At 43.2% G+C, this 12,896-nt stretch overlaps 1 protein-coding gene across 1 annotated transcript in view; it reads right to left on the bottom strand.

The window, feature by feature from the left end:
• Nucleotides 1-10,192, bottom strand: part of PAPOLG (poly(A) polymerase gamma) — a 36,960-nt gene extending 26,768 nt beyond the window's left edge. Inside the window, exons 1-3 of the mRNA XM_006880943.1 lie at nt 9,977-10,192; nt 6,314-6,475; nt 3,716-3,782 (exon numbers count right to left, since the gene is read on the bottom strand). Coding sequence (XP_006881005.1) covers nt 3,716-3,782; nt 6,314-6,475; nt 9,977-9,993 — 246 coding nt within the window. The 5' untranslated portion in view covers nt 9,994-10,192. The remainder of the gene's footprint in view (nt 1-3,715; nt 3,783-6,313; nt 6,476-9,976) is intronic.
• Nucleotides 10,193-12,896: the final 2,704 nt, after the last annotated feature.

Genomic DNA, 12,896 nt, shown 5'->3' with positions numbered 1-12,896 from the left:
TTTCACTCAGCATAATGTTCTCCATAGTCAACCATTTTGAGTAATATTGCATGAGTTCCTTGTTTTTTAATGCAGCATAGTATTCCATTGTGCGAATATATCACAGCTTCTCTAGCCATTCGTTTGTTGATGGGCACTTAGGTTGTTTCCAACTCCTTGCTATTGTGAACATAGCTGCAATAAACATGGGTGTGTAGGGACCATTCTTGATCTGTCTCTTGATCTTCCCTTCTGAAGTACCAACTGTCAATGTCACACTCCATCACCTCTCTTTTCCACTGCACTTGTGGATGCCAATGACCGAAAGGCACACCTCTTTTGTCCTGGTATCTCAGTAGCTACTTCTGAGGTCCATCTCATCCAAGAAGCCTTCATTAATCATCCCTACTCTTTAGCAGACATTTTTCTTCCGTGCTCTTCTAACATAACAGTAAATCCCTTGATCACAATCAGCTTATCATCTGAAGGACAACTTCTGCCTACACTTCTATTGTTAAATTTTCCCTCACTCTGAACCAAATTAATCATACAAACTCAATGCCATGAATCTGAGTAGTACCCTGTAGGAAAGTGCAGAACTACCCACCAAGGTGTGCAGGGCTCTCAATCTTTACAGATGAAGACTACTCAACCTGATATTTGATGAGTAGAGTCAGACTGCCTTGAAAAGCCCAGTTCTTTAAACGGTACACCATGAAAAGGCAAAAAAATCCCCTCGCTGCCACCCTGTTGATCCAGACTCTTTTGATTTCCAAGGCTATAAATCTTTACAAGAAGAGATGCCTGGGTAGATTCAAACCTCCAGCCTCATGACTAGTAGCCTCACACACAATGCACTGTGCCACCAAGGCTCCTAAAATCCAACCAAAACCTAATTTATGGCAAACTTAGAAGATAAAGGAGAATTACCCTACAGAGTTTTCTAAGGCTGTAAACCTTTATGGAAACTGACATTGTTGTTCTGCACAGTGGCTGGTGGGTTCAAACTGTGAGCCTTCCAGTTAGCAGCCAAGTGCTCTAACCCTCCATAACCACATGCCCTGAATGAATCCCTGCTGAAAATAAATTCTCTACCACATATATCACCTTTGTTACATGTAAAACTTTCGTATTGCTGAAATGGTTTAGGGCCAAGAACACCAATGTGAATAAATCAGACAGGAAAAAAAAAGAAAAGGTCTAGGGCACTTTTTTGTACTACCCCCACCCCCCGCCCCCTATCAAGTTGATCCCAACCCATAGCAACCCTGTATGTAGGACTTAGCAGAGGTGCCCAAAGGGATACACAGCTCAAACTTTATACACCTGTAAAGAGTGCAGGCAAGAGTTTGGTGGGTGGAGGGAGGACGTAAAGGAAATGGAAAAGATCCACCAGGGATTGGAAAAGACCAGGTAATCGTGGGCACAGGTCTATGGTAACTTATTTTATAAAGCACAATGTATGGGTATGATTGTATGACATACGGTATGAATTAAACACAGTATATATGAGCTCCCCGATTAAAACAAGCTTGGAAGGAGGAGTAGCATCCACTTCCATAACAGCTTGCCTCCAGAAACAATATGAACCTGGAGAGAGAGGATGAAAAGCACCCAAGGGTCAAGGACTCTCCTTCATAGGGTTGCTATGAGTCGCCTGCGACTCGGTGGCACTTAACAACATATGAATTTTGTATGCAAATATAAATGCAATTATAATTTTTTTTAAAAGGGTAGGCAGCACAGTGAAGGCCGCGTCTTACCTCTACTAACTTCACAAAAAAACCTGAAATAAACTATCTCCATCAACAACAACCACAGCAGAGAACGAAATTCTGTAAGGTGCAGTTGGTGTCAGAAGCAGTGTTTTCTTGTTACAAAGTTGGGGAAGAAACCAAAAAAGCCATTTTAGGTTTGAGAAGAAAGGGAAAGGACCAAGATCATACATTTATGATGGGAGATAGTAAGATAGTGGGAAAGGGTGAAGTTAAAAGGTTTATGTGTTGATTTAATTTTATGGATACTGCTACGCACCCATATTAAGACAGATGATAAAAATGAATACTGGATATTGCTGATTAAGCTTAAGATGGCTATCCTACATCTCCAGTATTTTACTGGGTTTAACTAGGAAAAACTAGGTAGTTCTACTACCACAGGGATTTAGCTTCTGGGACTGAGCCACACCCATACTCAGTTAAGAGATTTAAGGGAAGATATTAACATTTGAAAGAAGTACAAGCAGAGAAAACAGACTACTTAAAAACTGCAGCAATCCCCTGGCTTTGGATGTTTAACAACCTCCATTATCAAGAACTCTGCTGAGAGCTCAGAGCAGAGCACAAAGCAGACTCATCTATGTGGAAATCCAACTGTCTGAAACCATTTATCGCCAAATATACCAAATCACCATGTTTTTAATGGATTTCAGATAATTCTCAACTCTATTATGATTAGTGTTATGAGTCGCCTGCTGAGGGCACTTAACAACAACATTATGACTAGATAATCTGCATTACGCGGATGACACAACCCTGCTTGCTGAAACTGAGGAGGACCTGAAGCACTTGTTGGAGAAGGTCAAGGACTGCAGTCTTCAAAATGGATTGAAGCTCAACATCAAGAAAACAAAGATTCTCACCACTAGGCCAATTGGCAGCATCAGTATGGATGGTAAAGAGACTGAGATAGTTAACAGTTTTAGTTTACTCGGTTCCATAGTCACCACTCTTCATAACAGCAGCCAGGCAATCAGGAAAGTCAGCTGTGAGGGAGCTCTCAAGAGTACTCAAGAGCAATGATGTCACGCTGGAGACTAAGGTGCGCCTGATCCAAGCTATGTTGTTATATGCCGTCGAGTCATTTGCGACTCATAGAGACCCTATGTACAACAGCCCTAAACCCTGCTCTATCTGTGCCACTCGCACTGCCTCTGACACACCCATCTCGATTATCCCAGTCACTGAATCAATCCATCTCATCGAGGGTCTTCCCCTCCTGTGCTGTCCCTCCACCCTCCCAAACATGATGTCCCTCTCCAAGTACCTGTCCCTCCTTACAACATGTCCAAAATATGTCAGATGAAGCCCCAGAATCCTTGTCTCCAAGGAGTAGCCCGATTTAACCCTCTCCAGGATGAATCTGTTTGTTTTCTTGGCAGTCCATGGTACATTCAATACTCTTCTCCAGCACCACAGTTCAAAGGCATCAATTCTCCTATAGTCTTTGCAATTACATGCTATGCATCAGAGAGCTGGACAATGAATAGGGATGATAGAAAGAGAATTGATGCCTTTGAGCCGCGGTGCTGGAGAAGAGTGTTGAATATACATACCATGGACTGCTAGGAGAACAAACAGGTTTGTCCTGCAGAGGGTGAAGCCAGAATGCTCCTTGGAGACAAGGATTCTGAAGCTTCGTCTGACATACTTTGGGCATGTTGCAAGGAGGGACTGGTCCCTGGAGAGGGACATCATGTTTGGGAGAGTGGAGGGACGGCACAGGAGAGGAACACCCTTGATGAGACTGATCGATTCTGTGAGTGGAGTGGCAGGAATGAGTGTGTTTGAGACGGTGAGGTTGGCACAGGATAGAACAGCGTTTAGGGCTCTTATACATAGGGGTGCTATGAGTCGCAAGTGACTCGATGGCACATAACAACAACAACAACAAATGATTAGAAGGACTAACGACTAGCACATAATGAACCTAAAAATTAAATGTATTTACATCTTACCTTACTCTCACTGACATCAGAGATCCATTCTTTTACCAAATTGTTCAATTTACCAAGAACCACCAGCCTGTAATAAAAATAACATGCTTTAGATTAAAACCAAATATATATATATATTTCATAGGGTCGCTATGAGTCGTCTACGACTCGACGGCATTAAACAACAATAACAATGACGACGACCAAGAGAGAGCTACGTTGGCCTAGTGGAAGGAAGCTGTGCTACCAAGCCGAAGGTGGGTGATTGTCATCTGTGGCCCTCGGCCAGGTTCAAATTGTCTTCCTGTCCTAGGTGGTATAGCACTGGTCTGTGCGTTGTTGTACAGAGGTAACTCGTGGTTGCTGTGATGCTGAAGCCTGTGACAGTGATGTGCCAATCACGGTAATGGGCACCCATAGTGGACAGTGTTGGCTGGAGCTTCCCGACTAAATCAAGCCTGGAAGCAGGAGTGGCATCCACTTCCAAAACTGGCTTGCCTCCGGAAACTCTATGTACGAACAGTGCTCAGGCTGTTCGTTCATAGGGTCGCTATGAGTCGTCTACAACTCGACGGCATTAAACAACAACACACACACAGAGAAACCCTTTTGGACCCTGTGTAGATCCTGAGGGAGGGAGCTCAGGGGCCTAGCTCATACTGAGCTGTGCTGCTAACTTAAATACAGTTCCTCTCTGACAATTTGAAACCATCAGTGACTCCTTCCAGAGAGGGAGAAAGATAGGCAATTTCCTTCAATGATTTTGCAGCCTCTGAAAACCCGCTGGAGGTCAGTTTTGGGTCAAAACCAACTAGATGGCAAGGAATTGAAATTGGTGTGAGTCCTGAAGTAGAAGCATTATTACAGAAATGCTTAATGAATGAATGGAAATCCAAAGTCTCTATAAACTGTCATTAGAATAAAATTTAAAAATAATGCGCGCGCGCACACACACACACACACACACACACACACACACACGCTTAACATGGTTGTAGGTACCCTCAAGAGGATTATGACTAATAGGAATTTAATGAACAATGGACCTAAATCTTGTCCTATATCCTATTCCATCCTCTCACCATCACTAACGTACTCAAGCCCACTGTTACAGTCACTGTGTCAATTCATCTCATTGAGGGTCGTTCTCTCCTTCACTGCCTCGCCACCTTTCCAAACAAGATGTCTTTTCCAAGTACTAGTACTATTTCTAACAACATGCCCCAAAATATGGGAGACAACAAACACTTCATGTTCTTTGTCTCTAAGGAGCACTGTGCACTTTCTCCAAGATATATTTGTCTTGGCAGGCCTTGAAAGGTACTTTTCTCCAACATCACAGCTCAAAGGCACATAAGAGTTCTAAAGAAATGATGACAAAGGTGATGACAGCATTTCAGGGTCTTTAGGTTACCTTTGAGATGCAAAAAACCCTAATCAAAATCATAAGGTTACCTTTAATTAAGCTGCAGAAACCAGTAGAATTGTCAAGCTTTCTTTGCTTTACTATGGAATTAAACCAATTCAGTGTGGTAATTTAACAAGAGGCTAGCATTTTCTCATTACCAATCATAAGTCACAATCCAATTTTTAATAAAAGCATTCTGCAATTAAAAAATCTGCAGCCAAACTCATACGTAACAAACACCAAAAAATCTCGATAGTATAGACATCTCAAAGGTAATATATCCACATTACTGAATTCCTAATTTGTCTAAACTTGCTTCTACCTCAGTCAACTAACTCCACAGGTAATAAAAAACTCCATCCTTTGAGGTACTCAGCCCCAAACCCTTGACAAAGCTCTCTTAATTCCAGTCATTAAACTCTGGCAACTCTACTTAAACAAATAAATAATCTATAATCTTATTCTGCCTTTGCACCCCAGTTTAGACAACTTCTAATACAGCAGAGAGAGTGACTCCATTACAACACTAGTCACATCATGTCAATGGGACATTCAAAAACCATGAATAACTTTCAATTACACTCAAAGTAAAAGCTAAGACCTTTATAAGGGTTGTCAAGGTTATTCATGATCTTGTCTTCAAGTTCCTTCTTTTCTTTCTTTTAAGTCAACTGCCCCCATGCCCTTCTATCCACACACTGCTCTGGACACCCAGGCCACCTAACCTCAAATATACTATGTATGCATCCACCTCAAGCCCTGTGCTTACGTTGCTCCTTTCACAAACATCCACCACAGCTGGCTCACTCATTTTCTCTCAAGTGTTTCCTACTCAAAGCAGCTTTCCCTGACAACTCCCAACCCCTCATATTTATTTAGCTTCTTAGTCTTTCTCCAGCCCCAAAGTAAAATGTCAACTCTGTGAGGTCCAAGATCCCCCCTTCCCCCTTTTCCACCTCCCTTGCCTGTAATAAGGCAGGTACACAGCACTACTATTCATTTCCATCAAGCTGGAACAACTCATATTGACCCACAAGAGGAGACTGCCCTAGCATTTTCCCATGGAGCAGCTAGCAGATTTAAACTGTCTGCCTTCAGGATGGTAGTGCAACTACTTTACTCACTAGACCACCAAAGCTCAGGTATACAGCAAGTACTTAATATGCTTGTACAATTAATTACTAAATAATGCACAATTTTAAATTGCATACCTGTGGTTCAATTCTTCCTCATCTTCAAATACTCCAAATGGTTTCATGGCATCAATTAACTTCTGTGTATGAATATGATCGATTTCTTTAGGGCATGCCAAACTAATTGGAGAGGTGATTCCATAATGTTTTTGTTGATGCTGGCTGTCCAGCACAGTGTTTCTGTTCAGGGAAGAAGGAAAAAAAAACCAACAAAAAAAACCCCAACAAATATTAGGACAATTTAAAAGTGTACCATGACCTAGCACACGGAAATCCTTCCATCTAATACACGCCGACTTAGAAAAGCTTACTTAGTTATTGTAGTCAGTCGGGGCAGGCACTTTTTAAAAAAGAAAACTGGGCATTCTGGGTTGGTGTTTATGAGGGACTACTCATATGGACTCCAGCTTTCGTGGTTAGGGTTTCCTTTCAAGTCCAAAGCGGCATGTATGGGGGCATTAGGACAACCTAGTACCAATACCATCATGCTCAAATCAAAGCGCCTGAACAAGAGGTGAGCCAGGGCCACCTCCACTACTCCCCGCAGATGGAAGTACCATCTAGACTCTGGAGTCTTTGGAAAGTAGTCAACCACTTCCAAGAGAGTTTTAAGCATACTAGTTTTGCTTAAGGTGGGTTTTATCGCCTCACAAGGAGTGAACAGAAACATCATATTAGAAGGTCCTTGTGTAAAACATTCTGGCTTTAAAAAGGAAATCACTATAACTGACCTTGAAAAACTTACATTAACATCCTTTACTTGAATCAATTTATAGTTCTAACATTCTGAGCAGCTCTAGCTATTTGTACTCTTCCCATGAACCAGGCCACAACATGTAAAATTTCCACAATGAGTAAGTATCAAGTTTTTTTAAACTAAAAGGCAACCTCTGATAAGATACTAGTCTCTCACCAAAGGTCCTAGCTAACCACCAAGAAATTACTGTTCTGAACAAGGTGCAACACAAATTTTGACACATTGGGTATTCACAGGCAAGTAATTCCAAAAGAAATTTTCAGACTAACATGAGTTGGTAAAATTTTCACTGTGCTAAGAAAGTAAAACAAATACACAAACTAAGCAATGTATAACCTAGCTTCACTCCCCGAAGAAGGGAAATACTAATCCAGTAAAAATGTCTCTTAAAATAAAGAGCAGCCTTTTAAATGGCAAAATTAACTTTGTCAGCAGTGACACAAATATACAAATGACTACCTTTAACTTTTTTAATTTTACATAACATTAGCTTATCTCTACCAAGGCAATTAAGTTTGCTCTTCAGCCAACATGTCCTTCGTTAGGTAGGAATAAGCAAAAGGTAGCTAAGACAACTCTGAAAAGTCTTCTAGGAGTCACTGAAACAAAGTCAAAACATCAAAACCAATGACTAATTTCTCTATCATTTCTTTTCATACAGAATACACAATCTCCAGTTATATTTCATGTTGAAAGTTCTACTCAAAGACTTTTTGGTTTTTTACTCTTAATTTATGTGTTGGGCTGCTAACACAAGGTCAATGACTGGAATCCATCAGCATTTATTTCCTCTACAGAAACATGAGCAGTCTGATCTCATTATGAGGGAGAAATTTGCAAATTACAAAAAAAAAAAAAATTAATTATTTAAAGCCTCAAAAACCCAGGTTGCGAAGAGACAAAACTGACTTGATGACACTGGATGAGAAAGCCTGATTCTTTCCATGTGCCCATTTATTTACTATCATTAATAATACTGGGAGGTGAATACATCTGTTAAGTCAACTCATAGGTGCCCTATGAACTGATCTGAAGCCTGTGCCAACCTCATCACCTAGTTAAGGGCCATTTTTTTTTAAACTACTCAAAATTCAAACAAGTAGGAAGAAACTGATCCAATCTGAATTCCAAAACAAAAAGATCTATCATTCTGTTCTCCTTCCTTCCAGAAATTCCTCAGTTCTGGCATTAACTTTAAGATCTCTAGTTTCACTTTCTTATCAATATACCAGAAAAAGTTGGCTATTTTGATCCCTAGAACAAACAAACAAACAAACAGCATATTGATGCTGACTTATTGTGAAGCTGATCCTGAAAACACTGTGCCCATACAGGGCAGAGAACCGCCTCGCAGGGTTTTCAAATCTTTACAAAGCGGGCTGTCACATCCTTGTCCAGGGGAGCAACTGGCGGACTCATGTTTTGGTGAGCAGCACATTTTCCACACACTTTTAACCATTATGGCTCCTGGCTAACCCTAAAATTCTGAGATTAAGGGTTCTAACCTCCGTTTCACTAGACAGGAGGGGAAAAGAAACAAACAAACAAACAAACAACAATAAATATATATATTTGTATGTTGCTGTGGTGTATCGTAGAGTCTGAACCTACCAACAGCTGACCCTTCAGCGGGTTTTCAGAAGCAGTTAATCTGCAAGGGAGGAGATTGCCTACATATGTGTGTGTTTATACATACACATACACACACATATATATATATGCACATACACATATACATACATACGTATAAATATAAACGAGAATCTCAGTTTCTCTTGCACTTACTGACTGAACTTTTAAGTAAATACTGGAAGTTTTAGCACATGCGTACACACGCTCAAAGAAATTTGTACATGTATGCACATGAGTGTTCACTGCTATATTAACATTTAAAGACTTAGAAACCATTTTAAATACTGGAGAAAAGTAATTAAAGGGTATGCCTCTCATGGGACGGAACCAACGCACAAGCATTTACAGGGCGGGTATTAACGTGGGCAAGCTGGGACTAACAAGCCCATTTCACATAACCCAAACTTTAAAGTTTAAAAAAAAAATTGTCGCCAAAACGATTGTTGGGCATAAACAGATAGAGCGACAATACGCAGATAAAGAAGAGTCGCATCATGATTCACTTTAAAAACCCCTCCCTGACCGCAGTGGCGTCCGAAGTGACCCTCGAGCAGGTTGTCAATTACACGGGCGGTTTCCTCCTCCCCCGCCCCCAGCTTTTGTCCCCAGCGGCGCGGCTGGTGGATTCGAACCTCCAGCCCCAGAGCTGAAAGCGCATCTCCCTGCCCACCAGGCCACCCGAGTGTGTCCTCGACAGACACCCAGAATTGCAAGGGGGCGATGCACGGGACCCAAGAATGGGGGGTAGGGGCTGGGGGACCCTCGGAAGGGTCCGGGGCGGCGGGACCGCCAGGCCGCCGTCCAGCTGGCGTGGGATGCTGGACGCTGGGAGTGCCGGGTGGTGGCCACGCCGAGGCAACGGCTTCTCGGCTGCGCGGGGCGACTTTCCCAGCGAGGAGGAGACGCGGGGCCGAGCACGGGGAAGGGTCTCCGGCGGGAGGTGGGAGGGACGGGTCCCGGGTGCAGGAGGAGAGGGGAGACCGGGAAAGGCGCGCGGCTCGGAGCCGGAGGACGACGGCGGGGAGGTGGGGGTGGGGGGCTCTGCGCCAATGCGCTGACCAGGCTGCAGACCACAGGGGCGAGCGCAAATCCCTCCCCCGCTCAGCGACCCGGGGACCCCGGGCGTCCTCGGAGGGGGGACGCGCACACGGACCCAAGTCCCCCGCCCCGGGCAGCGGCCAGGTGAGCTGCCCTCGCCCCACCCGCCCCGGAACCCGCGACCGAGCCCCAGACCGACGGGCCCCCGGCCCCGAGTCCGCCTCACCCCTCAACCGCCGCCCCCCGCCACTCACGCAGACATCTCTTTCATCGCTTCCTGCGTCTCCTCCTCCGGCGAGGGTCTCTCGTCCCCGCTCCTCTGTCTTCTCTCCGTCCACTTTCTAGTCGTTCACTGGCTCCCTCACTTTCCCACGCCCTACGGTCGAGTCATCCAACCAAGGAGTGAAAAACACCACAAAAACCGGTTCTATTTATGACAATACAGCGCGGGGGACGCCAATATGGCGCCCCTTCCCAGCCTGCCCCTCGCCCGCCGAGGCTCAGCCCCAAACGCTCTGGCTCCGCCCCTCGCCCCGCCCCTCTTCCTTTGAACTTGGCGGAGCCCCGGTGGCTACGCCCACAGACCTGCGGATTGTGCCTCGGAGTCCAGCACCCCGCGAGCGCCCGGCGCGTGCCTTTTCCGCCGCGGGTGTCAATCCAGGTTGGTCCCCCCCGGAGGAAATTTGGAAACAAGTTTTCCTAACGGAAGCCTAGATGATCTGTTTGAAAACAATCACAGGCTTGCCTAGCAAATACAATTTTAACTCTCCCATTACCCCACATGCAATTAGTCATAGCCATTGTAAAGCTCTCGTTAAGGACATTTTTTCCAAGGGACGGTCATACTCAGGAATGCGTGACCTCAGGCAATTATTCCTGGGTAAAGAAAGTTTATAAATTGCAAATGAAACCCTACACTTAATGAAACCCTACTCTTCACCTTTAAGTTACGCTGCCTGATTAGGGCAGGGACAGTCAGCTCATGTTAATGATTAGAGGATTTGACATAATTGTTCCTTCTAAGTCCAAGGATAATGATGTCAAGAAACTGCTTCGTTTTGGAGTGTGACTCAGAGTTGCAGTAAATACAGAAAATTATTGAGTTATTCATTCAGTCTTCTAACACACACTGTTAGGCACTAGTGCTGTAATGATGTGGGGAAACTAGATGATAGGTTGGGTGTTTTTTTCCCGCGGACCTCTTAAAATTTTATTTCTGTAAATGTGTTTCTATAAAATCATTTTATTAAAAAAGAGATCTTCAAGACTTCTGTAACATTTATAAATCTATGTAAATGTAGTAAGCTTAGAAATACTTCACATACTGCAATAAAGATATGTTTAACAACATTCAAATAGTAATACATGCCTATTTAATTTTAATAAACCTTTTGTGCTTGGAGATCAGCTTTCCGTTGCTGCCATCGTTTGTAAAGTCCAAATTGGGCTGTGGCTCCATCCACCCATTGGATTAATCCTGATCTTGTTCCAAGTGGTGTTAGAGAATAGTGTCCGGCATGGAAACGAGGTGTTTCCCGGTGATTAATTATAGTAAACATGGTACTGACAATTGATAGAAACTACTTTATTCTCTCATCCAGATGTAAATCTTCCAGTCCTTTGAAAAGATTAGGATAGCTTTCCCCGTCTGATCATAAAACGAGAGGTTTCTTTGACCGGGGTTTAGTAGTAAAATAGTGATGGTTCCACCCACACTGTGGATTGTGACAGTGTCTCTGGCTGAGACTCTCCAGAAAGAGCAATTTCTGTGTTTGTCGTGGCAGCCAGCCACTGACTAGATGTATTTTTTTAATCCTAGGAAGTGGGGAGCCATGCAAGTATAATTGATATCTATCACTGATGTTGGCAAGCAGTGTAAAACACACTGTTATATACTGAAGAGTCAGTTGACTGTGATTCTTAACGACCTTATGAACAAGGGCTCTATCCTGTGCCATCCTCAACATCTCTGACAAATCGACCCCATTGTTAGTTACTGTATTAATCCATCTCATTTCGGCTTTTCCTCTCTTTTGGCAACCTTTCACCTTTCCAAGAATGAGATCCTTCTCCCAGGACTGGTCCTCCTGACAAAACGCCCCAAAATGGAGTTTCACCATCCTTTTTCTCCAGATAGGACCCAGGCTTCACTTTCTCTAAGATAGACCTGTTTGTTCTCTTGGTACTTAATGAGATCTTCACCACAAGGCAAAGGCATTGATTCTTTTATCCTCCTTAGTCTAACTTTCAGATGCATAGCAAGTAGTTGAAAAAGACCATGGCTTGGATTAGAGATGCCTTAGTCTTTAAACTAACAATGGTACTCTAGAGAGGTCCTTGACAGCGAATTTATGCAACTTAACTAAACTGCTGGTACCAAGGGTGTTGATTATGGATCCAGCTTATATGAAATCATTGACAACTTCAATCTTTTCTCTACCTATCGTGATGTTGCTGGTTGATCTGTGTTTGGGTAAGAAAGAACTCAGAAACTATGATGACTAAGGCCTAGGGGAGAAACAGGAAATGGACTCCAAACAGCAGATAAATCAGCAGATGCAAAAACTGACCCATCCAATAGGAACCAAGGAAGTTCTGCCAATACCCTGTCTCTGCAAATAGCTAGAGTGTAGGTGTCAAGGCTAGCTCTATCACAAGGAGAGACACTGTCCTCTTTTGAGGGTGTATTCTTCTTACCTAATAAAATTTGCTTTGTGCATCTTTCTAAACTAATCTTGCATATTTAAGAGTAAACATAATCATATTTATCTTTATTCCTTTGCCTCATTCTGCTGTGTTACGTGTTCTTTCTTCACCTTTGCTCCATTCACTTTGGGGATGCACTCTATTGAGACAGAACCTGGCTAATGAACCAGGCCTTGGAAAAACACACATTTTTCTAGCATTGGGAACTCTGGTGGCCTAGTGGTTAGAATTTGCTCTGCAATCTCAAAGGTACATGGTTCTAATCCACCAGCTGCTCCTTGGGAGAAGGATAGATAATCTCCTCCTATGGGATTAACCGCCTCTGAAAACCCACTGGAGGGTTAGCTACGGGTTGGATCTGACTCAATGGTACTCAACAACAACAACTTTATAGTGAAACAATGAATGAATGGAAACCCAAAATCTCTGTAAATGTTTATGAAAATTAATAAAATATAGAAAAAAAAA

The sequence above is a fragment of the Elephantulus edwardii genome, unplaced genomic scaffold (assembly GCF_000299155.1).
Source record: "Elephantulus edwardii isolate Elephantulus edwardi_28Jun2011 unplaced genomic scaffold, EleEdw1.0 scaffold00011, whole genome shotgun sequence".
Classification (NCBI taxonomy): Eukaryota; Metazoa; Chordata; class Mammalia; order Macroscelidea; family Macroscelididae; genus Elephantulus; species Elephantulus edwardii.
Note: the sequence above shows the minus strand (reverse complement) of the source record. Positions and strands in the feature narration are given on the sequence as shown.